At 39.3% G+C, this 25775-nt stretch overlaps 1 protein-coding gene across 3 annotated transcripts in view; it reads left to right on the top strand.

Moving 5' to 3' along the window:
* Positions 1-18469, top strand: part of LOC131223462 (protein IQ-DOMAIN 31-like) — a 35972-nt gene extending 17503 nt beyond the window's left edge. For all 3 annotated transcript variants that reach the window (XM_058218889.1, XM_058218888.1, XM_058218890.1), the window contains exons 4-7: positions 13950-14153; positions 14839-14913; positions 15246-16269; positions 18321-18469. In XM_058218889.1, coding sequence (XP_058074872.1) covers positions 13950-14153; positions 14839-14913; positions 15246-16269; positions 18321-18352 — 1335 coding nt within the window. In that variant the 3' untranslated portion in view covers positions 18353-18469. The remainder of the gene's footprint in view (positions 1-13949; positions 14154-14838; positions 14914-15245; positions 16270-18320) is intronic.
* Positions 18470-25775: the final 7306 nt, after the last annotated feature.

Below are 25775 nucleotides of genomic sequence, written 5' to 3'. Positions count from 1 at the left end.
GTTTGCCCCACTCAATTTCTAGTTCGCCCCTCTCAATTTCTAGTTTGCCCCGCTAAATTTCTAGTTTGCCCCGCTCAATTTCTAGTTTGCCTTGCTCAATTTTCTAGTTTGTCCTGCTCAATTTTCAGTTTGCCCCGCTAAATTTCTAGTTTGCCCCACTGAATTTTCAGTTTCTAATTGACTCATGCCTTCTTCATTGCCTCACTCATTTTCATGGAAGCATCGCTCAATTTCTAATTTCCATGTTTGCCTCGCCAAATTTCTACAGCACGTTTTGAGAACTAGAAACAGAATTTAATTTATTAATGCTCATTTCCAACGTTGATAAACAATATTATTTGCAGTCTTTATCAAGTATTTTGACAGCAAGCCTTGTCTTCTCGCTGTTCCACTTGAAATGTACCCCGCCAAGGAAATTTTATTTCCTTTGGATTAAACAAAAAAAATAAAATAAATCGACCAGCAAAATAGTACATACAGTGATGGGGACATCACGCGCACTCACGCCGCCCCCCCCACGCACGTAAGTACATAGGACCCCACCATCGATCTGGCTCGATGACGACGTCCAGAGAGGGCCTCCTAGCTAGAAGTCAAGTTTTGGTTCAGAAAAGTGGCCCGATAGTCAAGAAAAGCCCACCATGGGATCTCATGATCGTGGCCCACTCGTCGGATTGGTTTTATATTTTAGGTTTTGCTTATTGTTATTATTTAGAACATCGTGAACGTTTTAGATTTCCTTGTTTGGTTTTTATTTTAGTTTACTTCATTGCCAAGTAATAGGTATCGCACATGGTGCGAGTTTTTGGGTATAGGGTTCTCCCTATAAATAGGCACCCATTGTAGTTCTTTTCATTCATTGAAGTTAATAAAAAATTTCTACTTTATTTTTCTGCTTTCTTTGTGAGTTGTGGAAGAATTCAAAAGTGGGTGCGAAGCCCTCTCTTTTCGAAGGGCTAACTACCGTGGTGCGAAGCCACATCGATCCCAATTCACCCCCATCTTCCATCAGCTTTTTTTCCATCTTCCCCCACCATCCGTACTTCGAATTTGTCCTTTTGTTGCATCAGATTTCTTCATTACAGCAGGTTTTCAGATTTCAGCCCGTAGGCGAGCTGAAACCTCGACGGAGCACCACGCACAAACCGTACATCGGATCTAGCTGAGATTTGGGAGTTTTGGAGTTTATCTTTGGCCGACCAGGGCCAAGGTGGCCTTTTTCTGAATAGTGGGCCTCACACACGTGCAGCCGGGATCACATGCACGTCCGTTTGGGCCATTGTTGCTGTCTACACGCGGGATCATCTTTTGGCTCAGGTTTTTATCCTCTTTTATCCTCTCATAGCCGTTTTTCATGAATCCTAATCCTAGATTATATGATCCCTAATTGATTTACCCCTTTTTATCACCTTAGGGTTCCTTGAATTGAAATTAGGGAATCCCTTGGATCAGGGACTGATTTTTATGCATGAGTAGTTGATTTTATTTCCCTTTGACATCGTTTGGTTTATAATTTTTATTGGTCCAGTCCTAGCCTGTGTCGGCTTGGACCCGCATAGATTCCCCTTTTTAATTGAATGTTTGGATTTTCATGTGGGACGTGGAATTTGTCTGATTGTTTCTGAAGTGGTAAGATCTAAGCCTGAAATCTTGCATATCATATTTAATTTTCCATGTCCTGCATCAAATTTGGTATTAAAGCCTAGGGTTCTTATAGGGGAATTCATTACATGTTTAGGGTTTGGTTGTTTATGTCCATTACGCATCAATTCTCATCATATATGGCTGTTTAGAGGTCCATAAACCCTGAAATAAGCTGCTGAAATTTTACGTTATCCCCTTATTTGAATTATTTTAGAAATTAACTTAGTTTTCTATTTCTAGGTTTAGAAACTTTTCTTTTCTGTTTTTTATAAACTAATTTTTTAGAAACTTTCTTAATCTGTTTTTAGAAACTAATTTCCTTTCCTTTTTCTTTTTTAGAAACTAATTTACTTTCCTTTTTCTTTTTTAGAAACTAACTTACTATTTTTAGCAACTTTCCTTTTTTTCTTTTTCTCTAAAAACTAGGTTGTTTTTTTAGAAACTTTTCTAATTTGTTTTTTTAGAAGCTTTCCTAATTTGTTTCTTTAGAAACTTTCCTTTTTCGTTTTTTAGAAACTAGGTCGATTCTTTAAAAAAATAAAAAAATAAAAAATTCTCTTATATTTTGACAACTATATTTCTGAATTTTGGTTGGCACCCTGCACTAAACATGGAACAATTGCAAGAGTCACTAAACAAGTTGTCCCAGAAGTTAGAGTTTATGATTAAGCGCTTGGAAATGGACCAATGCTTTGAGTAGCTTGATGAACGCATTGCCCGACTAAAGACCATCGCCAGGACAAACCCCACCATTGGGGTAGATGTCTAATTTCAGGCAGGTGGCATGAAGGATAGACCAATGAATGGAGTTGTCCAAGGAATCAGTTATGGGCGTGCACCCGTGTACCCACCCCATGAGGGACATCAAGACCACTATTTTGAGGGGTACAACATGTGCAGCCTTGTGACTGGAGAGAGTGCACCAGATGTTAGTATAGAGTTACCTACTGAGGTCATTCCGGTAGTGGATGAGTTTCGTGATGTTTGTCTTGATGATCTATCAGATGAGTCCCCTAGGAGGGATATAGAGCACACCAGAACATGGGACACCATAATACCTACAACCGAGTTTACGTTGAATAATTTTGTCGATAGGTCCACAGGTCTAAGTCCTCGCGAAGTTGTTATTGATTATAAACTTAGGAAACTTATTGATCTTGTCCTTATGTCACTGTCCCATAGGCCGTCAGAGTCTGCAGAGTCTTTTGCGCATCACATTCATTCATGGCATCAAGAAATCAGGCAGAAGATCATGACTAATAATGAACATTGCACATTTTCTACAGACCAGTATAAATGTTTCAAAGGATTCAATATTGGGGACTATGATGGTCTGCATCAGGCCCGAGCGGTATCCTTCGAGGGCCGTTCGTAAGTTACAAGCGTGTAGCGTTGGACCCGTCAAAATTATAAAACGAAACGATCTCAACGTGTATGAGGTAGATCTTCTACCTTCCATGGGAATTAGTTTCACATCCAATGTGGAAGATTTAGTTACTTTTCAGGGGACCACTGATACTTTGTCCGGCCCTTCGCCCATCCATCCTGATTCCCCATATTTATCCCTTGAACCATGACCCCTTCCCAACCCATTTTCCCAGCCTCTACCTCCCATATCTACTTTTCCTAACCTTTCTTCTCAGCCTCTACCTCCCATATATACTTTTCCTAACCTTTCTTCCCAGCCTCTACCTCCTATACCTACCCTTCCCGACCCATTTTTCCAGCCTTTACGTCGCATACCTACCCGTCTCGACCCATTTTCCCAGCCTCTACCTCCCATATCTACCATTCCCAACCCATTTTTCTAGCCTTTACGTCTCATACCTACCCATCCTGACCCATGTTTCCAGCCTCTACCTCCCATACTTACCCGTCCCGACCCATATTCCCAGCCTCTACCTCCCATACATATCCTTCCCGACTCATTTTCCCAGCCTCTATCTCCTATACCTAACCTTCACACACCCAAAAAGGAAATAAAGGATATCTTGGACCATCAGATAATTTCAACGTCAGACAGCGGGTTTCAGAAGTAAGTAGTTAAATGGAAGTCTCGCCCAGCTTCAGAGACTTGATCCTGACATCCTGGAGCGGTTCATGAGTTTTATTTCGCCAGTGGCGAAATCTTTGCAGCCGGGGAGAATTGATGGGGACATCACGCGCACTCACGCCGCCCCCCTACGCACGTACTACGTAAGAGGACCCCACCATCGACCTGGCTCGATGACGACGTTCAGAGAGGGCCTCCTAACTAGAAGTCAAGTTTTGGTTCAGAAAAGTGGCCCGATAGTCAAGAAAAGCCCACCATGGGATCTCATGATCGTGGCCCACTCGTCGGATTGGTTTTATATTTTAGGTTTTGCTTATTGTTATTATTTAGAACATCGTGAACGCTTTAGATTTTCTTGTTTGATTTTTATTTTAGTTTACTTCATCACCAAGTAATAGGTATCGCACATGGTGCGAGTTTTTGGGTATAGGGTTCTCCCTATAAATAGGCACCCCTTGTAGTTCTTTTCGTTCATTGAAGTTACTAAGAAATTTCTGCTTTATTTTTCTGCTCTCTTCGTGAGTTGTGGAAGAATTCAAAAGTGGGTGCGAAGCCCTCTCTTTTCGAAGGGCTAACTACCGTGGTGCGAAGCCACATCGATCCCAATTCACCCCCATCTTCTATCATCTTTTTTTCCATCTTCTCCCACCATCCGTACTTCAAATTTGTCCTTTTGTTGCATCGGATTTCTTCATTACAGCAGGTTTCCAGATTTCAGCCCGCAGGCGAGCTGAAACTTCGACAGAGCACCACGCACAAACTGTACATCGGATCGAGCTGAGATTTGGGAGTTTTGGAGTTTATCCCTGGCCGACCAGGGCCAAGGTGACCTTTTTCTAAATAGTGGGCCCCACACACGTGCGGCCGGGATCACACGCACGTCCGTCTGGGCCAATGTTGCTATCCACACGCGGGATCATTTTTTGGCTCAGGTTTTTATCCTCTTTTATCCTCTTATAGCCGTTTTTCATGAATCCTAATCCTAGATTACATGATCCCTATTCGATTTGCCCCTTTTTATCACCTTAGGGTTTATTGAATTGAAATTAGCGAATCCCTTGGATTAGGGACTGATTTTTATGCATGAGTAGTTGATTTTATTTCCCTTTGACATCGTTTGGTTTATAATTTTTATTGGTCCAGTCCTAGCCTGTGTCGGCTTGGACCCGCATAGGTTCCCCTTTTTAATTGAATGTTTGGATTTTCATGTGGGACGTGGAATTTGTGTGATTGTTTCTGAATTGGTAGGATCTAAGCCTGAAATCTTACATATCATATTTAGTTTTCCATGTCCTGCATCATACAGATAAATGCTTCTGAAAATATGGTATGAAAATTCATATGCCAAAGCATTCCATGGTACAACGACATCGTGACATTGATAGCTCGTGGAGTTGCCATAGATGGAAGGCATCGTCAAGATTGAGATAGAAGGCATGAGTCCATTGACAACGTAACCTTAAATCATATGTTGATAAGCTTTAACAGCAAAGGGCTCGCATTAAAGAGTCTGGGGATGAAGAAGAAGAGGAAGATGAAGAAGAAAAAGAAGAAGACGAGGAAGAAGCGAGTGAACAAGGAGCTGAGGAAGAAATCCAAGAGGCCAGTGAAGAGCCACTCACCACTGGAGGTGTGCGCGAGGGCTTGAACGCACTCAACGCTAGGATGGCTAGGATAGAAGAAAACAAGGGGAACCTGGAAAGGAGGATTAAGAAGATGTATCACACCATGAAGGCGATAATGTGTTGTGTCCAGGAGGGATCGCCCCTTCCTTCTCCTGGCTCGTAGGGCCAGTAGTTAGTACTGATGACAGTTACTCACTTGATGTTCAAGTAGTTAGGATTTGCTTTCCTTTTTGGCATGTAATGACTAGTTTTTGCTTTGATTAAGTAGTAGTTTTCATATGGCTAAGCGACTAGTAACCCTAGTATTCCCTGTGCAAGTAATGTAACAACCCATGTTTCAATTTCCAGTTTGACTAATGAGATTATATAGAGTTACTTAAATTGCATTTTGCTTGTGGTCTTGATGAGTAATCATTAATAGTTTGTCGAACTGTACTATAATTCGAACAACATTATCATTACTGGAAGTAGTGAAGTGTTATTAAAAGATTGGCTACCCAACTACTAGACGCTCCACTTCGGGTTGTTGTGTTTATATGGCCTCCAATTGTATTTCTTAGTCTGCAAAAAAAAAAAAGAAAAAAAGAAAAAAAGTATGTTGTGGCCTGCAACAATGCAAATTTTGAAATATTGCCTGCAACATTGCGAGATGGCCTACTCTTCTTTGTGACAAACTTAGTGCTTTATATGTGTTTGTAATCATATTTTGGGACAAGGCTACATTTATGTGGCCACCCCATATTAGTTGGGACAAAGCTTTAGACGATGATGATTCTTTTGTTATAGTACTACTAGTTTCTCAGCTACGGGTTTGATCAGCAGATATTTTGGACTGTTTACTGATCTTTTAAGGAAGACATGGTTACCAATGCAATAGTCTCTATTTTCATTTCCTTTCACTGATTTTAAGCTGTAAGCATCATCTCATTGATCATTGGAGTGAACTTCAACTCGTCACGTGATGTTTGGCAGGAACATACAGCAGGCTTCTTGTGCACTCTTATAAAGCCAACGGAGTATCTTAGAAATTTTTTTAAATGGATCTGGTATGGAGGACTGAAACATCATTGTCAATTCGTCTTGAGTGGTCCATGAATCCTGGCATTGGCTACTATAATATCCAGATAAGACTGCCAGGTCACGTTGTCAATGGATTCATGCCTTCTATCTCAATGTTGATGATGCATTCCTTCTGTGGCAACTCCACGAGCTATCAATGTCACGATGTCATTGTACCATTGAATGCTTTGGCATATGAATTTTCATACCATATTTTCAGAAACATTTATCTGTATGTAGTATTTTGCTGGTCGATTTGTTTTTTTTTTTTTTTTTGTTTAATCCGAAGGAAATAAAATTTCCTTGGCGGGGTACATTTCAAGTGGAACAGCTGGAATGGGACAAGGCTTGCTGTCAAAATACTTGGTAAGGACTATAGATAATATTGTTTATCAGCGTTGGAAATGAGCATTAATAAATTAATTCTGTTTCTAGTTCTCAAAATGTGCTGTAGAAATTTAACGAGGCAAACATGAAAATGAGTGATGGAAATTGGAAATTGAGCGATGCTTCCATGAAAATGAGTGAGGCAATGAAGAAGGCATGAGTCGATTAGAAACTGAAAATTGAGCGGGGCAAACTAGAAATTGAGCGGGGCAAACTGGAAAATTAAGTGGGGCAAACTGAAAATTGAGTGGGGCAAACTAGAAATTAAGCAGGGCAAACTGAAAATTCAGCAGGGCAAATTAGAAAATGAGCGGGGCAAACTAGAAATTGAGTAGGGCAAACTAGAAATTCAGCTGGGCAAACTGGAAAATGAGCGGGGCAAACTGGAAATTGAGCGAGGGAAACTTGAAATTGAGCGGGGCAAACTGGAAATTGAGCGGGGCAAACTAGAAAATTGAGTGGGGCAAACCGGTAATTGAACGGGGCAAACTGGAAATTGAGTGATGTAAGCATGAAATGGTTTAGTGTAACGCTATGTTTCTTGTAATTCAGAAAGTTAATTTCATCATCCACCAAAATTAATTACAAAGCATGTATCATACAAAACACTATATAAATTACAAAATATGTTATTCATCGAGTATAAGAAACTTGCATTTCCAGCGATTATGCCGTTTGTTTACCACATCCGCGCTTTACTGTTTTCAGTTTCTCTCCACGCAAGAGAATTCTTAGCTTTTTTAGTCTTTCAGATGACCTCTTCTATCCTGGGGGTTTAATCTACGCACGATACTCCTTGAAACCCGATGAAATTTCCCATTCGCTCTTGTCACGTACTGGGTACACCAATTCGCTATACGTGGTCAGGTAATTTTGCGCCACGTAGAATGGGGAGCAGTATGAGTAATGAGGAACATTATAGTTTATACATGCTGACAGGATATGCATACAAGGGTATCCCTTCATGTCAAACTCGCGACATGTACATGTAAGCTCACTGAGCTTGACTGTATCATTATAATCTCCCACAACATAGTACTCGTCTCGAGAAATTGCATGATAGCAAACATCTCGCGCCTTATGTACAAGATCTTTTAACTGTTCCTCTGCCCATGGTGTCAATGGACCTACAAATGATGCTGCAGATTCTCTTCTCTTGTAAAACAATTCTTGTATCGTATATCTTACTGCCTCTATCAATTTAGTAACGGGGTATTCGTGTGCTTCTTTGAAGAGGGCATTAACACACTCAGATATGTTTGTAGTGACAAAGTTGAATATTTTTCCTAGAAAGTGCGAAGATGCCCATCTCTCGCACCCGATTTCTCTCAGCCATGCATGCACTGGTGGGTTGGCCATTTTGATATCGTGCATTAACTTTTCGAATTCAACCCTCCTGCACGTCTTCACAGCCCGCCAGTAGTACATCTCCAACGACTCGTCTTTAAAAGTGTCCACTAAGTTTCTATAGATATGGTATGCTCAGTAGCCATGGATTGCATGTGGGAAGACTTGGGGAACCTTTTTCATTACACCTTTATGTCGGTTAGATATAATCACAAGACTCGGAAGAGACCCTAACGCATAGTTAAGGTAATTAAGGAACCAATTCCAACTGCTGCTGTTCTCTGATTCCCTGATGCCAAATGCAACTGGAAAAATATGGTTGCCCCCATCTAAGGCCATGACAATGAATAGAACACCCTTGTATTTGCCTTTTAAGTGTGTCCTGTCAATGACCAATATGCTCTGCATAGAATTTTGAAAACTTCGAACGCATTGTCCGAGCGCTACAAAATATCTCTCGAACCTAAAAGTCTCTGAGTTAACAACCGCAGCAGTCACCGTCTCCGGGTTGGCCATCCTCAACTCATGCAAATACAAGGGGAGTTGATTGTAGGAGTCTTCATAAGACCCCATCACACGATTTATTGCAAGCTCCTTAGCTTTCCATGCCGTCTTATAATTGATAAGAATATTATATTTCTCTTGCATAGCGAAGATAATATCACTTGGCTTTAACCCTAGGCGTTGCTCAATGCGGCTAACAACCATATCACACGCTAACTTACTACTTGCTTGCCGGTTATCGCTCTTCATCCATGACATACCGCACATGCGTTTTGACGTATAATTCCATATCTTGAATATCCCTGCATCATTCACCCGAGATGCATGAACCCTCCATTCGTATGCATCTTCGAAGCACACCACAATGAATCTTGTGAACGATGAGTACAATACCCTATACTGGAAGTTATTGCGAATTGCAAATTGGCTCAAAACATACTGACACCGACTCTTGTCCTTAAACGTTTGCCCAATGGCTATATCGATCGGTTCACCCAACGAATTCGTATATTTCAGCATTTCTGCATTGGTGAATGCAACATCTTCGAACAGCACGGGAACTTTACAAGTGATGAAGTTTGATATTTCGTGAAGGTCTGGAAGTGGAATGTCGCTTACACGTACAAATCAGGTGGTGGATGATGATGACGAATCTGCTGTTATTGCTAAAGGCGGTGCCATGTATTCATAAATGAGGTTAAGGTCACGTGCCCTGCTGACTTGGCTAGTCACAAAGTTTGATGTTTGAGGCGGCTCGGGCAGTTGATCGTTGCTGACTCCCACTTGTAATGGACATGAATTGTATTCAAATTCCACGCCATGCTCCTCAGCTACACTGTCCACGTGTGTTGTCCTATTAATCTATTGCATTGTCTCGATGACTAAAGGGATGAATTTATTCGAATGCTCCAACTGTGTTTCCAGGATCTCTCTCACGTCATCGTCGTCTTCGATTTTGGTTGGAGGGATTGATTCGTTTGAGCAAGGATACAATACTTTCATCCTAATATCATAATTTGTTGGTCTGTTCTTAATAATCCTGTAAATTCTAGATAGAAGCTCCTCGTATGTAGTTTCGACATGTAGCGTAATAGTTTTCGAATTTCCACTTGTGTACCGGTATCGCTTGTTTTCACATTTAACTCCCCGCCATAACAGCAGATGATTCTCATAGCCATTATCTGAAAACCAATACAATGACATATTATCAATGAATCGTTAAACAATGAAAGCTTGCCATAAGACAAAACTCGATTAAATAATAGATGACCGAGAACTCACTTTCCATTATAGATGAGGATGATACAGAGCTTAAGGAAATAGAGAGTAAGCAACGCGTTAAAGTTTCAAATAAACAACCAGAGCTTATATGGATTAGGCCTTCAAAGATACGAATGATTTCATATGGTACTTGTTAAATTCAGCGACGCTTTCTATCGTGAAATTGAGCGAGACAAGCATGAAAATTGAGTGAGGCAAACTAGAAATTGATTGAGGGAAGCACGAAAATTCAGCAAGGCAATCTAGAAATTGAACGAGGGAAGCACGGAAATTCAGCGAGGCAAACATTAAATTGAGCGGGGCAAACTAGAAATTGAGCGGGGCAAACTGAAAATTGAGCGGGGCAAACTAGAAATTGAGTAGGGAAAACTGAAAATTGAGTGGGGCAAACTAGAAATTGAATGGGGCAAGCTGAAAATTGAGCGGGGCAAACTATAAATTGAGCGAGGCAAATTGGAAAATGAGCGGGGCAAATTGGAAATTGAGCAAGAGAAACTTGAAATTCAGCGGGGCAAGCTAGAAAATGAGCGGAGCAAACTAGAACTTGAGCGGGGCAAACTAGAAATCGAGCGAGGCAAACTAGAAATTGAGCGAGGAAAATTGAAATTCAGCGAGGCAAACTGAAATTCAGCCGAGCAAACTGAAAATTTGGTGAGGCAAACATAAAATTCAGCTATGCAAGCAAACAGGAAATTTAGCGAGGCAAACATGAAATTCAGCGAGGCAAACATGAAAATGAGCAAGGCAAACATAAAATTGAGCGAGGCAAGCTAGAAATTAATCGAGGGAAGCATGAAAATTCAGCGAGGCAAACTAGAAATTGAGCGAGGGAAGCATGAAAATTTAGTGAGGCAAATATTAAATTGAGCAGGGCAAACAAAAAATTCAGCTGGGTAAATTAGAAATTGAGCGGGGCAAACTGAAAATTTAGTGGGGCAAACTAGAAATTAAGCGGGGCAAACTGAAAATTTAATGAGGCAAATTAGAAATTGAGCGGGGCAAACTGAAAAATTTAGCGGGGCAAACTAGAAATTAAGCGAGGCAAACTGAAAATTTAACGGGGCAAATTAGAAATTGAGCTGGGCAAATTGAAAATTTAGCGGGGCAAACTAGAAATTGAACGGGGCAACCTAGAAATTGAGCGGGGTAAGCTGAAAATTTAGCGGGGCAAACTATAAATTCAGCGGGGCAAACTGGAAATTGAGCGAGAGAAACTTGAAATTCAGTGGGGCAAACTAGAAATTAAGCGAGGCAAATTAGAAATTGAGTGAGACAAACTGGAAATCGAGCGAGAAAAGCTAGAAATTAAGCGAGGCAAACTGGAAATTCGGCGAGGCAAACATGAAATTCAACTATGCAAGCAAAAAGGAAATTGAGTGAGGCAAACATGAAATTGAGCGAGGCAAACTGAAAATTGAGCGAGGCAAGCTAGAAATTTAGCAACGCAAACATGAAATTGAGTGAGACAAAAATGAAATTCATGGAGGCAAACATGAAATTTATCGAGGCAATGGTCTTCATCGTAGGTTTGCTCCCTATAGGTGAGGGTTCGATTCCCCTCCTTGGCTTTACTCGATACATGTGGTTGTGGGTGATTGTATGTATCCGTAAGGATTAGTCTCACTTCAAAAAAAGAGGTGGGGACACCCTGTGTCTTCAAAAAAAAAAAAAACATTAAATTGAGCGAGCATAGCATGAAATTGAGTTGGGCAAACATTAAATTGAGCGAGCCTAGCATGAAATTGAGCTGGGCAAACATTAAATTGAGCGAGCCTAGCATGAAATTGAGCCGGGCAAACAATAAATTGAGCGAGCCAGCATGAAATTTATCGAGGCAAACATTAAATTGAGCGAGCCTAGCATGAAATTGAGCTGGGCGAACGTTAATTCCAGCGAGCCTAGCATGAAATTGAGTTGGGCAAACATTAAATTGAGCGAGCCTAGCATGAAAATTATCGAGGCAAACATTAAATTGAGCGAGCCTACCATGAAATTTATCGAGGCAAACATTAAATTGACCTTAGCTAGCATGAAATTGAGTTGGGCAAACATTAAATTGAGCGAGCCTAGCATGAAATTGAGTGAGCCCTAACATGAAATTGAGGGAGCTTCAAATGGAATTGAGTGAGTTTCACATGAATTTGAACGATCAACGCATAAAAGTGATTAAGCCTAACAAATGAAATTGTACGAGCCTGACATGAAATTCACTGATCCTAACATGGAATTGATCGAACTTCACATGCAATGAAATTGTGCGAGCCTAGCGTTTTTTAAAGATCTGTACCTCCAACAACCATAGTACCGGTCAAATGCAAGTTAAAGAAGGGTGCTTTGGAGTGAGGGAATATTTTGAACCTTTTCAAGGATTGTAGATGCAAGCAGTTTGGAGGATTTCACGTAACCCTAGCAAAGATGGAAAATGAAAAATGTAGAATGATAATATGTAGATGATAAACGGAGATTTTAGTAAGGAAAATGAAAAGAAAAACGTGCGTGCGTGAGTTTTTCGTTGCAAAGGAGTGAAAGGCATGTATTTTGAAAAGGCATGCGTGGGTTTTTCGTTAGAGGGAGTGAAAGCAATGGCAGTGAAAAGCAGGGGTATTTTCGTCCTCAAATGCTCTATCCGTACTTGCCATGTCTAAGTTGGGAAGGTAAGTTTTGGACTGTTCAGAAAAGAAGCTGTATAAAAGGTGGCGTCTACAATGATAATTTTCTCTTTTTCTTTCTAATTTTGGTTCTAGCTTCTGTGCCATCTCGGTGCTTTCAATAAAATTTGCATTATCCTTCCAAAAGAAAGTTGGAAAATGGGGGTATCTAATGAATCCAAACTTTTTGACTGGTTGGATGAGTTGCACTATGGTGTCACCTAGTTATTGAGTCATTGAGATCTCGACACCTGAATCGCAAAGAAATGGACAATAGTTCACCCACAAGAATATTGGAGTGGAGAGGAAGAAATAATTTTATTGATATCAAACTTCTTCTCTTACAATACTCAACAAAACCCACAACCCAGAAAATTTGGAATGCCTACCTCCTACTCCTTTGTAGACTCCAAAGACAATCCCTACGAATCTTTAATGAAAATCTCCCAACTATTAAATTGATTTCATACTAATGTTAATTGATTTCAAATCAATTTAATCTACCTAAGATGAAAACAAGCCTAATAATAGTAAAAGCAAATCTAAGAAATAATATTCAAAATCTTCATTCATATCTTTAAATTAGCCTTCACATCTTTCACAAATACTAAATTGCAGTTCTTGATATTTAGGCCTGAAATTTATCAACAAACAGTCTAAAATCAGCATATGCTGGGCCCTATGGTGGGCCGTGGACCTACATCACACTGCGTGACTCGTGTTGACATGGATGATGCGGGTGCAACTCAGGTTCAGGACTCTCACACCAAATTGGTTATTTTCTATGTTGCGGGTTCTGCATTTTGGAAATATTTTGAACCATGGAGGTACATTAACTATCAAAACAAGTTCAATTCCTAATTGCAGGTAAAAAAAAGACTACTTTCTACCAGGTTTTACCAATATAATTTGGTGTTACATCTGATTGGTATGGAAGACTTGCAAACTTTAGATAATCATTTGCAAAAATGCCAAAAAGACTTTCTTGTATTTTGTATTGAATAATAATTAACAAGGGCATGATATCTGTAGTATTTTCTGCCACTTCTCCCTCCAAATTTGTTCTCGTTTATTGTGCAAGCTGGTCAGTGTTAGTTGGTGTTATTAAAACAAGTTCGCTTCCTACCATGTTTTACCAATATCATTTGGTGTTATTTCTGATTGGCATGGAACACTTGGAAACTTTGAGAAAATCATATGCTAATGCAAGGATGCCAGAAATACTTTCTCATATTTTATTATATTGAATGCTAATTAACAAGGACATGATATCTGTAGTAGTATTTTTTGCCACATTTTTTTTTTTTTTTTTTTTTGTTGTTGCCAAATTTAGTCTCCTTTATTACACCATCTGGTCAGTGTTATTACTGTGATGATGATGTAAGCTAATTGTTTGTAAAGGCTCGTCGAGCATTTCGAGCATTGAGGAGCATCATAAGGCTGCAGGCATTTGTTCGTGGGCATTTGGTGAGGAGACAAGCTGTTGCAACTTTGTTCTGTTTACAGGGAATTGTAAGGTTACAAGCGCATTTTCGTGGCCAAAGAATCAGGCAGTCTGATATTGGGGTCGAAATACGTAAAATACGATGCCAAGAGAAGGCTTTGGTAAGTTCAATGAACTTGGCAGAGATTTTGGCCGAAAGTTTCTTTTGATAGGTTCATAATGATCAGCAAGATGTCTCCAATCTGTTCCTCTCCTTTTCTGTTAACATAAAGTATGAACACAAAATTTCATTTATAGTTTTGTTGTGTCATTTCTCTGGAAGTCCATCCTAATGATCATAGAAGCTTTCAGTAATTGATATCGATCAGCAGGAGACGCTATCTTGATTGTTTATAAAATATCCGTAATCTTGTGTTTCCTCTAACTTGCTGATTGTAATCAACCTATGTAATAGACGATTAGATAGTGCTTGATTATAATTGACCTATGTAATAGCCTATTACATTACCTTTTAAAAAATGTCTATTACATTGTGCCTGTGGGAGTAATATGCTCTCATTGCCATGTCCGAGCCCGGATAAAGGAGGGTTGTGTAAGTTTGGCAGCTGGTGTCAAACTTACGCCATAACTTGCTGACCCCAATTAGTTGGGATAAGGCTTAGATGATGATGAATCTTATGAATTCTCACAAAGTGGGACTTTGACAATTTAAATGTGTTTTGACATCATGGTCATTGGTGTTACATTTCTTTCATATCAAGGATATAACATCTTTAGTAATTAGTTTAATTGGATACTATTTGCCTGTCTTGCCTGTTGTAAGAATGGCCACTTCATTTCTTTCAGGATGCAAAGCCTTTGGAGTCTTCAGGGGTATTGGTTTGGACAGAGAAACTGATGGGAAGTGCATTTGTTACTAAGGTTAGTGCTGCTGTGTGTATTGTTATAGATACATCCATTGAAGGTGCAGTGTTCTGATGGAATCGTGCATGCTTAAATTACAAAAGAGTGTATGTTAATGCATCAGAAAAAAAGAATGTATGTTAAGTGAGATGATTTAAATAAGCAACAAATATGCTTTGATTTTTCTTGCAATGGAAAATGGTCATATATATATATATATATATATATAAAATTTTAAACTGGCAGGCAGTATATTTTCTATTCTTCTTATGAATCTTGGTGACGTCAACCTTTTTTCTTTTTGGCATGGCTCTCATGCTCATCTCTTTTGATGTTGTTGTTGTTGTTAGCAACTTGTTACATCATCCACTGCCATGCCTCTGCTGATTCAGTATGGACAAGGGGAACCTAATTCAGCTTGGAACTGGCTAGAACGCTGGACGTCCACCTGTTTTCGGAAACCAATTTTACAATCCAAGAAGGGTGTTGATTCAAAATTTCAAACAAAACAGGGAACATCTCATCATGTAGAAACTGATAGCGGACGGTCAAATCGCAGTGTCCGGAGGATTCCTGCTGCCAACACGGAGCCTGGCTCAACACATTTCACCTCTGAATCTGAAAAATCCAAACATAACTTGAGGAAAGTTTCTAGCTATCCAGTAGATTCAGCCCCAGAATATCCCCAAAATGAGCTTGAAAAGGTTAAGCGCACTTTGAGAAAGATGTCTAATTCTACAACAGAGGCTTCTGATCGGCTAGAGGTTGAAGCTGAGAAACCTAAATACAGTATGACAGTCTCAACCTCTCCATCTGACACTCTGGTTCAAGACGTTGTGGATTCTGCAGAGAAGCTGAAGAAAGATACAACAGTTGCATCTCTGGATCACCTTGATTTGGAGACTGATTCAAAAACAGTAGCAACAGATGGACCGGTTGATGTGTTGCATGACAATCATCCTGCAGTCAAGTTACATCCATTGGAGGTCAGAGATGGAAACATAACTGTGACGAATGGAGAGTTAAGCTCTAAGGAAGATCAGCCTAGCATTGAAAACCAGAAAACCACTAGGAGGAGAGCTTCTTTACCTGTGAAGCCAGAATTTTCAGAGAATGGTTTACAGCACAGCCCTACTCTGCCAAGCTATATGGTGGCAACTGAATCAGCAAAGGCGAAGCTGCGGGGACAAGGCTCACCAAGGTTTGGTCAAGATGGGCCTGAGAAAAATGGTTTCACCAGACGGCATTCTCTGCCATCTGCAACCAATGGGAAAGTGAACTCACCGTCAGCACGGGGACAAAGGCTGGCTCAAGCAAGTGGTAGAGGGGGTGGAAGAAGTGATATTTTATTGTTGTCTTCAAAAGATGGGAATGGTGAGAACTCTTGACTCTCATAGTTTTATTTTATGCGCATATGATACTTTTCCAGCTCTTGCATTGTTGGTTTATCTTATTTGAGACATTGAGGACCCGTTTGGCATGCATCATAGCGCTGTGCGGATATAGTCACCTGGATATGGTCATCTTATGATAATTACTCCTATGATAACAATGAATATATGGTGTTTGCAAGTGACACTAAATGTCTGTGTAGACATATGTGGATAGCACTATTTGGTGTTTGGATGACACAAATTAGCATGCCCTATATTATTGATAAAACATATATATTAAAGTTATATTAAGTTCCTGTGTAGGCGTGGATTGCCATGGACCTGTTGAGATCTGACTGGTGGTGGGGCATCTGATAACATGTGATGCCCCACCGCTCCCCCCCCCCAAACCAAAAAAAAAAAAGAAAAAAAAACAGAAGAAGAAGAAGAGAAAATGCCTATCTGGGTGGTCCACATCATAGAAAACACTGTCAACCCCCCAAAACTCCAAATTCATATGGTAGCATACATGATGGTTGGATTGGCCTGATTTTTGGAGAGTCCAACTTTCCCGGTGGGTGACCCTGGTGGACCGGACAGATTGGACCATATGCAACATGGACAGTTCTCATCATTAAAAAAATAAATAAAATAACTCAGCATGTGCGCCCAGTGGCTGAGACAAGCTGGAACACGAGATAGGCAAAATGAACTCTACACCGTTTCTTTCTATGAAGCATTCTTTGATACTCCGGTTGCTATGACACTTGATAAGCAAGAACTTCAAAATGGGAAACGTGGCACAAAATAATCCTAATTAAACCATATAAATGAAGGAACCCACTGTCGCCAAGTTACAGTCCAAAAATGAGATTGGTTGCACAATCGGCACCCTTGATTCATGGAAACTTGTGTAGATAAGACCATGTGATATTTTTATTCGGAACGATCCAAAAATGTCCACTATTTTGGTAGTTCAATAATGAAATAAGCGTTGTTTTTAGTTCATGATACATATAAACTGGTATTTGGATGGTATAATTTGAATTACTTATATGTCACTCATGCAATTTCTAAGTAATTTATAAGTACCTGTGTATCATCCATCACACTGCAGAATATAAAAGTTTCTCTTTTGCTACTTCCGATCCATTTTTTGCTCCAGGCTGGTTCCTGTACAATATTTGTAGAATAAGCGTATTTTACAACATTGGTTGTGGGGCCACAGTGATGTGTGCACGAGTCATACAATCTGTCCATCATGTGTGCCACCATCACATTTTCTACATAGATTTCAAAATCAGGCCCATCCAAAACTTAGGTGAGCCCACATCATGTATAATAATGCCCAAATCCTCTAAAGTCACTTGTGGCCCACATGAGTTTTAGAATGTCTAACTTTGGGGTGTGCATTCATCTTGATGGTGCCATAATTCTGTATGAATATGATGTCATACACAATATGTTGGACCCTACCCACCAGCCTTTATTTTGGATTGGCCTAATTTTTGGGATATGGAATGAAGTTGAAAGGGAGCAACTTGTGGACGGGTCGGATGTGGGCATTAGATCAAGGTGGGCCTCGCACACTGGTGTTGTAGAAGAAGCTTGTTCTACAAACACTATGGAGGTACCTACCTCTTTTTTCTTCATTATATAAATATTGGAAATGAGTTATGCTCTTTGACCATCTCAATGTTCTTGTTCTCGAGTCTCTCAAACAGACTTGCATATTTTATTCTGCCTGAGAACCAAATTCAGCAGAAGCGCAAAAGCTTTGACATGAGGTTCTAAGAAATTATCTAAAACAGTATTCATAAAGTGGTTTTCTTGTTGAAATTGAATAACAAACGCTTGCAATTCATTCGACCATGTTTGTAGAGAGGCTAATGCTGTGAAAGATGTGGGTGCTAGATTCTCCCTTTATTGGGGAATCATCGCCTTACTTTGATCTTCTTTTATGTTAGTGGCAATTTGAAAATTTCCAATATTTATATAAAAATTGTCTAAGTTTTTCAAGTGTTGCTGTTCTTGTTTTATCTTAAATTTCAGAGAAGGCAATTCAAGCAGAGTGGAAGAGGTGACTATGCAGGAAATGGGAATTACACGAGAAGATTTCATAAGAGGATGTAAATGATGCTTGTTGCCTTCTGTTTTGGTTTTTATATTCTTCCTATTGGTGTAAAATTCTGTTGTCAAACCTGAATCTGGGTGTGATGTATAAACAGGAATATGGTATACCTGCAACCTCTTCTTTTTATCCATGGGGTCTCAGGTGTTGTTGGTTTAGTGACCATCTTGCAGGATTCAGTTTTTATGGCTCTGTTGCTGTAATCACTTTTGTTTTCTGTTTTTTACTTTGGTTTTTGTAATGGAAATGCTAAGCATGATAACTCTAAACAGTGCTGTTGATGCTGTTATATAACCGAAGGTTGAAAGTTGGCTTTCTGTTTGAATGTTCGTTTTCTTTTTTCAATTACCAGGTATCGCAATACCTTGTTGGGAATTATCATCCCCAAGTTTTTATTACATTTTGGAGGATGTGACTGTGATTTCCTTAACTTGGATGTATGCGTTTGGTTCAATTACCAGTTGGAAGTCACGGGTGTTATTGATCATTTTACAAAATGGTCTGATTACTGATCTAGAGCATCTATGATTTCTGATCATTGATCTAGACCATCTATCATGTGGTCCCACTCCTGGTTGCCCATTCCCTCTTAAGAATCACTTTGTATGATGATCCTCAATGGCTAGGGAAATGGACAATCAATTTGATCATAGTACTAACAACCAGATAATTGATCTAGACCACATGTTATTTGGGTCCACCCTTGATTGTGATCATTGTAAAAGTCACAATTTTCTGATGAACCGTTAAATGGTTAGGCCAATGGATGACTCATTTATATTATAATAGTAATGCGTGGATCATTGATTTAATCCATTCATTATTTGGGTCCCATCTTTGATTGTTTATCCCTCTAAAAATATAACTTTTGCTGGACGATCCAAATCATCCTTTCAATCACAGTGACATGGATAGCCCATATTGATCATGCTAGAAATGGCCCGATAATTGTCCTATAGCATCCATCATGCCTTCCCCGCCTTTGACTTCTAATCCCTCTCAAAAGCTCACATTGGTTGGATAATCCTAATTTCTTAATCAATGCTTAGGAAATGGATGGCTTATATTGGTCATACTACTGCTGTTTAGTAGGTATGTGTGGCTAAACGTATTACTATGAATAACTTTTATTTGGTCAAATATGTGCGGTTAGAATTAGTGTTGCGCATGCTAGAGTACGCTTGTAATCCTAGGTGTCAAACTAGTCGGATTTGGATTAGACTTATGAAAGTTGATCTAACTGCATGTTAGAGTTTTACTTGAAGCAAATTGATTAAACGCTTGTGAACTTAAGTGCTAAACTAACCGGATTAAGATTAGACTTGTGCAAGTTGATCTGACTGTTCAACCACCGATGTTACAACAATCTGGCAATTTAGAAGGAGAGAATTAGTCTTTCAAATGAGATCCTTTTGCCCTGCGTTAATGACTTATCTTTCAACGGTGATAACGTTTTTAAGGTTCTCAGTAATTCGATGATGGGCAAATAAGATTAAAATTTAAGACTGAGTCACAAATTTCATTGATTTGTAAGTAAGAATAGTAAAATTAGTGAAGAGAAAATTAAGTAAAGTAGAAAAATAAAAATAATTACTCACGATTGAATGTGTGAACAAAAACAACCAAGGTGTATAGTCGGTAGGATGTGATTGGTGTGATATGCCCAATAAGAACTCGATGATTGGTAGGATTCATAGAAGGAGGTCATGGATATTTATCATACTCCGAAGGTGTATTGCAAATATAGTGCTTTAGTGGGATTTAACGATGGAGGTCATTGATATTTATTCTACTCATAAGGCATACTGCAACAATAGTGTTGGATAGTAAGTTAAACTAAATATTGTAAACTTGTTGTAGCATGGTTAGATAGAAGTGAATATCTAAGCTAAGAAGTTAAATTAGGTTGAGCAGCGTTGTATTGTAGAAATTAATTAATTGTGTGTGACGAGGGATCGTAGCTCCTTATTGAGTGTTGCTTATATAGATTTATAATAGGCAATACATGTGTTATGATTTTGTATGAATTTTTAATTGTACATCAGCTGTGGAAATCTCATTGATTCTCTACATAAGCATAACCTATTGTATTAAGTCATATACAAAAAAGATTCCAAAAGCCTCTTGCTATTTCGATTGTGCAACATCCATGGGAGGCTTTGCCAGAGATATGTAGTCGGACTTACATAGACTTATCATTGCTAAACTCCTTGCTTTGAGGATACTTGAATTTTTTGGAGCCTAGGTTGAGAGTTGCCCTTTTGTGGGACTCTTGCCTTATAAAGAGTTTTTTTTTTTTTTCCAATACCTACATCTCTGACTCTCGATGTTCATGCTAACCGCGTGTGGCTAGAGCTGTATACAAATTGAGTTAGCTCAAGTTATTAATTTGCTTGACTCATTCAAGCGTGTCAAGTTGATTTTTTGAGCTTGAAAGCCAAGTTCGAGTTTGACGAAGGTCAACTGGACTCGGCTCTGAACTCGACTCAAACTTGGCTTGGTTCGAATCGATTCAACTCAAATCGAGTCCAGTTAATATAAATATTTTACTTAATATAAATATTTATATATTATATATTATAGATTATAATATATATTATATATTATATGTTTTATTAAAAGTTCTAAAACCTAAACTCGAACTCAGCTTGTAGGTTCGAACTTGAACTCAAAGTCAGCTCAGGTTGGAACTTGAACTCAAAAGTTGGTTCGAGTTGGCCTGAGTTGCTAACCTAACCGAGTTCAAGCTGGGGTACCTTGCTGGCCAAGCCTAGCTGAGTTGGGCCAAGCACAACTCAGTTCGACTCATGTATAGCAGTCATGTGGCGCTTTCTCAACTATTTGATCTGACAGCGATTGGCCGGGTGTAAACAACTGCAAATAGTTTACTCATGGACGTAGACCATGCATCACGTTGGGTTTACTTGATTGCCCATTCCTATTAAAAAGTCACTTTTGTTGAATGATCCCAACCGTTCCATCATTGCTTATGAAATGTACAGTCTATATCAATCAAATTACAAAAGTACTATTATTGATCTATATCAATCAAACTGCCAAATGTTTGGTAATTAATCCATTATTTAGTCCCACTTTTGACTGCCCATCCCTCTCCAACTCACTATGCTTATGTGATTATAGCCGTCTAATCAATGGTTAGGTAATGAATTATTGGCTGGAATATATTGACCACACTAGAAAAGATGTCATATTTGATTTAGATCCTTCATCGCGTAGGTGTGACCTTCGAATATGACCCATCCCTCTAAAAAAAAAAAACCTTGTGCATTCATACAACCAATAAAAAAAATAGGGAGAACAATGGTCAATCAACCAATGAAAAGGCCAAATACATATCATGCAACAGGGGGTCCATGATCACTGGGGATTTTTTGTGCATGGACCATCTAAGGTGGGTTCCACTGCATGAACGTTTTGGATCACTGAATGTTGGTCCAACCTGCAGCAACTGAAAGCCTAAAATTAAATTACAATACAAGCTCTTAGCCATGGTTTTACCTGTTGTCTGAAACTGGGATGCATCGCCCAATACGTGTGGGTGGCTATATTGGCCTCTATGGCCCCCAAACAGCTCGATGTTGGGGCTATACCGGGTGGTATGGATTGAAAACCGGGAGCGGATTAGGTGTTACCCGGGAAACACTTTGGTGGGTGTTATCCTTACCTTGTGAGGCCTACCTTGATGATTTTGTTGCATATCCACGCCCTACATCCATTTTTTCAGCTCATTTTAGTACGTTATCCCAAAAATTAAGTAGATTCAATCTATAGTGGATCACACCAGTGGAAAAATGGTGAATAAGCATTAAAAACGTTTTATGGCCCACCTTTTGGATTAAGCTGATATTTGCATTTTCTCTTCATCAAGTTCAGACCTTATCAACGGGTTGGATGTTAAATAAACATTAAGAATCTGCTCACAGTGGGCCCTAGGAAGTTTTTAATGGTGGATGTTCAATCACCACTGTTTCCTAAGGTGTGGTCCAATTGAGATTTGGATATGCTTAATTTTTTGGATTATGTACTAAAATGGGCTGGAAAAACGAATGGACGGCGTGGATATACAAAAAAACCATCAATGTGGGCTCCACGATAGAGGTAATACCAACTAAAGTGTTACCTGGATAATACCTAATCAACTACCGAGCTTTTACTTGAGTAATGTTGTGCCATGTCTCGACTTTCTTTCGCTACAGAACATGGGAGCGTATGAAGTGCGGTACGTTACCGTGGCCCCACCTTGATGTATGTATTTTATATCCACGGTGTCCATCCGTTTTTATAATCATTTTAGGGAATGACCCAAAAAACTAAGTAGATTCAAATCTCAGGTGGACCACATCACAGGAACCAGTGGTGATTGAACACCCACCATTAAAAACTTCCTAAGGCCCATGGTAATGCCCACTGTAATTTTTATTTTCCATCCAACATGTTGATAAGGTCATAAAGACATGGATGAAGGTAAAAAGAACAAATATCATCTTGATCTAAAACTTTCATAGACTACAGGAAGTTTTTAATGGTCAATTACCACTCTTTCCTGTGATTCCACCACGTTGTCTATGTGAAATTAATCCACTTGGTTCTATCCTGATTTTGGTCCCTACGATAAAAACTTAGCTAGATCCACCATTCAAATGGGTCACACTCACACTTCATGGAACCATGGGGATGAGATCCCAACCATAGATTTGTTTGTAGGCAATCATAGTGTGTTTCTTTCATCAGACCCGTTGATCATGTGTAACTCACCAAAATGAAGAGAAAATTAAAAGAGCAGCCTGATGAAGAACTCAAGCGGGCCACACCACATGAATTTAGCAGTTTTGTGTAGTAATTTTATATCATTTTCAATTTGTGTGACACAGTTACTTTCTACCCAGGATTCATCTGTTTAGGCAGTCAAAGTAAAGTTTCTCAGACGATGGATAGAGTGATTATTTTTACGCATAAAACATGGTAGCCCATAGAGTTTGGGTGTTTGAGTCTTTGGTTAAAATAGTTGTTGAAGATGTTTCGGTCGATTAGGTGAGACATCTTCAACAACTATTTAAAAAAAAAAGAAAAAATGTTTCGGTCAGATTAGGTGAGATCCCAGCTTCACCCAAGACAGTGTGGCCCTTACTGTGGGGCCCGCCTTGATGTGTTTATTTTGTATCCACACAGTCCATTCGTTTCTCCATATAATTTTAGTTCATGATCCCAAAAAGTAAGAAGATCCAATTATAAAGTGGACTATACTAGTATAGGAAACAGTGGTGACTCTTAGGGCGGACCTTAATGTTTCCACATAGTGTTTATTTGCCATCGCATAAGCCTAGATGAAGGGCAAAAACAAATATCAGCTTGATCCAAAACTTTTGTGGCTTATTAACGGTTGATCACTACTTTTTCCTATGATATGGTCTACTTGATGATTGGATCTTTTGTGGCCCATTAATGGTCAATCACCACCTTTTCTTATGTTATGGTCTACTTGATAATTGGATTTGCTTCATTTTTTTTGGATAATGTCCCGTAATGATTTGAAAAAAAAAATAAAATAGATGGACAAGGTGAATACAGAATACACACATCAAGGTGGGCCCCATGGTAAGGGTCACACCGTCTTGGGTGATACAGTAGGCTCAGTCCCTGCCTGACACGGGAGGTGTGTTGATATTTTGGGCACTCGGACCCAAAGTGATGTATATGTTTTTATATCCACGCAGTCCATTCATTTTCCCAGCTCATTTTAGGGTGTGAACCCAAGAAGAAGCAAATCTAAGCTCAAAGTGGTCATGGGTTGGAGACAAGGTAGACTCACAGGAGTTTTAACATGAGATCATGGTTCGAGTCCTCATTGTGGTAAAAAAAAAACTGTTGTAGTGTGTGAATACATGGGGTTGTGAGTGCTAGTGTAAAAGAAAAAAAAAAAAACAGATCTAAGCTCTGGTGGACCACACAACGTGAAATAATGGGGTTAATAACACCGACCCCACCTTATGAAACCTTTCTAGGGCCCACTATAATGTTTATTGGTCATCCAACCTGTTGATAAGGTCATTTAGACATGGACAAGGGGAAAACACAAATATCAGCATTTTCCAAAACTTTTGTGGCCACATAAGTTTTTATAACGGTGTGTGTTCAATCACAACTGTTTCCTATGCTACAGTCCACTTGAGCTTACGGTTTGCTTCATTTTTAGGTCTATCCCCCGAAATGAGGGGGCAAAACAGATGGATGAGCAGATAAAACACATACATCATGGTAGGGCCCACAGAGCACTGTCCAACATCAGTAGGCAATTCCCATCTTTTACTTCTGCAAACTGGTTGGAACTGCAATGAGACTCGCCATCATCAGGTACGTGTTGCCTAGTTAACTATTGAGATCATCCAATCTCACACGGGACTGGAATCCTCTATAACACTATGTTACCGCAGCAGCCGGCAAAACGCTGTAACTTTTGATCCGGATAATTAAAAAAAATGCACGACTTATTGACCTTTATGCAATGGTGGGGTCAATTAATCTACTATGTTGACTGAATTCATCCGTTTCATTAGAAAATGCACTCCTAGTCCAACACCACGATTTTTTTTTAAAAAAATTTACTAATTTTAAAAACTTCTATTTTCATCGTTGTTGGTTTTTTTTTTTTTTTTTTTTAATGTCCTTTTAGAAGTTGCTCATAATTAAGTTGAGAATATTCTGTAAAGTTTACATAATTTTTTTTTTAAATTTTTTGACAAATTAAGCTTTAGAAGAATTTTGCTATTTTAGATAATTTCAAATTAGAGTTTACTTTTTTCTTTATTAGTGGTGTACGTAATCGAGAAATCATGTACACAATATTATTATTTAATAATATAATTTCGAACTATCTCGCAGATTTAAGGTTTTACCTAGGTGACACCCTCATCCATGGCTCAAGTGGTAGACTGAGTGAAAGATACCTCGTTTCAACATTGAGGTACTTGGCATCGATCCCTAGTGGGGGTGGCTAACACTGAAGTGTCAACTGACAGTGGGATGAACTAACAAGCTAACAAAAAAAGAAAAGGTGAGGAAGACAATGATATTTTTCTTGTTGTTTGGCACCCTTGGGTGTGTCATTTGGACTCAGCCCAACGGGTTAAGCTTTTGACCCTTTTTAGGCTGAGTCTGATGGCCCATGGCTGGATGGAGAATTAATTTGTATGGGTCCTAATATCATATCTATGTACGGTCCAAATAATTAGTTTGTTTGCTCATTAACTAATTTGGTTTACCTTGGGGCTGGAATACCTACAGGGATGTCCACATGGCATACACTTAGTTCATCAGTTTTTTCAGCTTCTGCCAGGACATGAGCCCAAAATGAGGTA

The sequence above is a fragment of the Magnolia sinica genome, chromosome 13 (genome assembly GCF_029962835.1).
Source record: "Magnolia sinica isolate HGM2019 chromosome 13, MsV1, whole genome shotgun sequence".
In the NCBI taxonomy this organism is placed as follows: domain Eukaryota; kingdom Viridiplantae; phylum Streptophyta; class Magnoliopsida; order Magnoliales; family Magnoliaceae; genus Magnolia; species Magnolia sinica.
The sequence above is the reverse complement of the archived record's forward strand: the minus strand, read 5'-3'. Positions and strand labels throughout refer to the sequence as shown.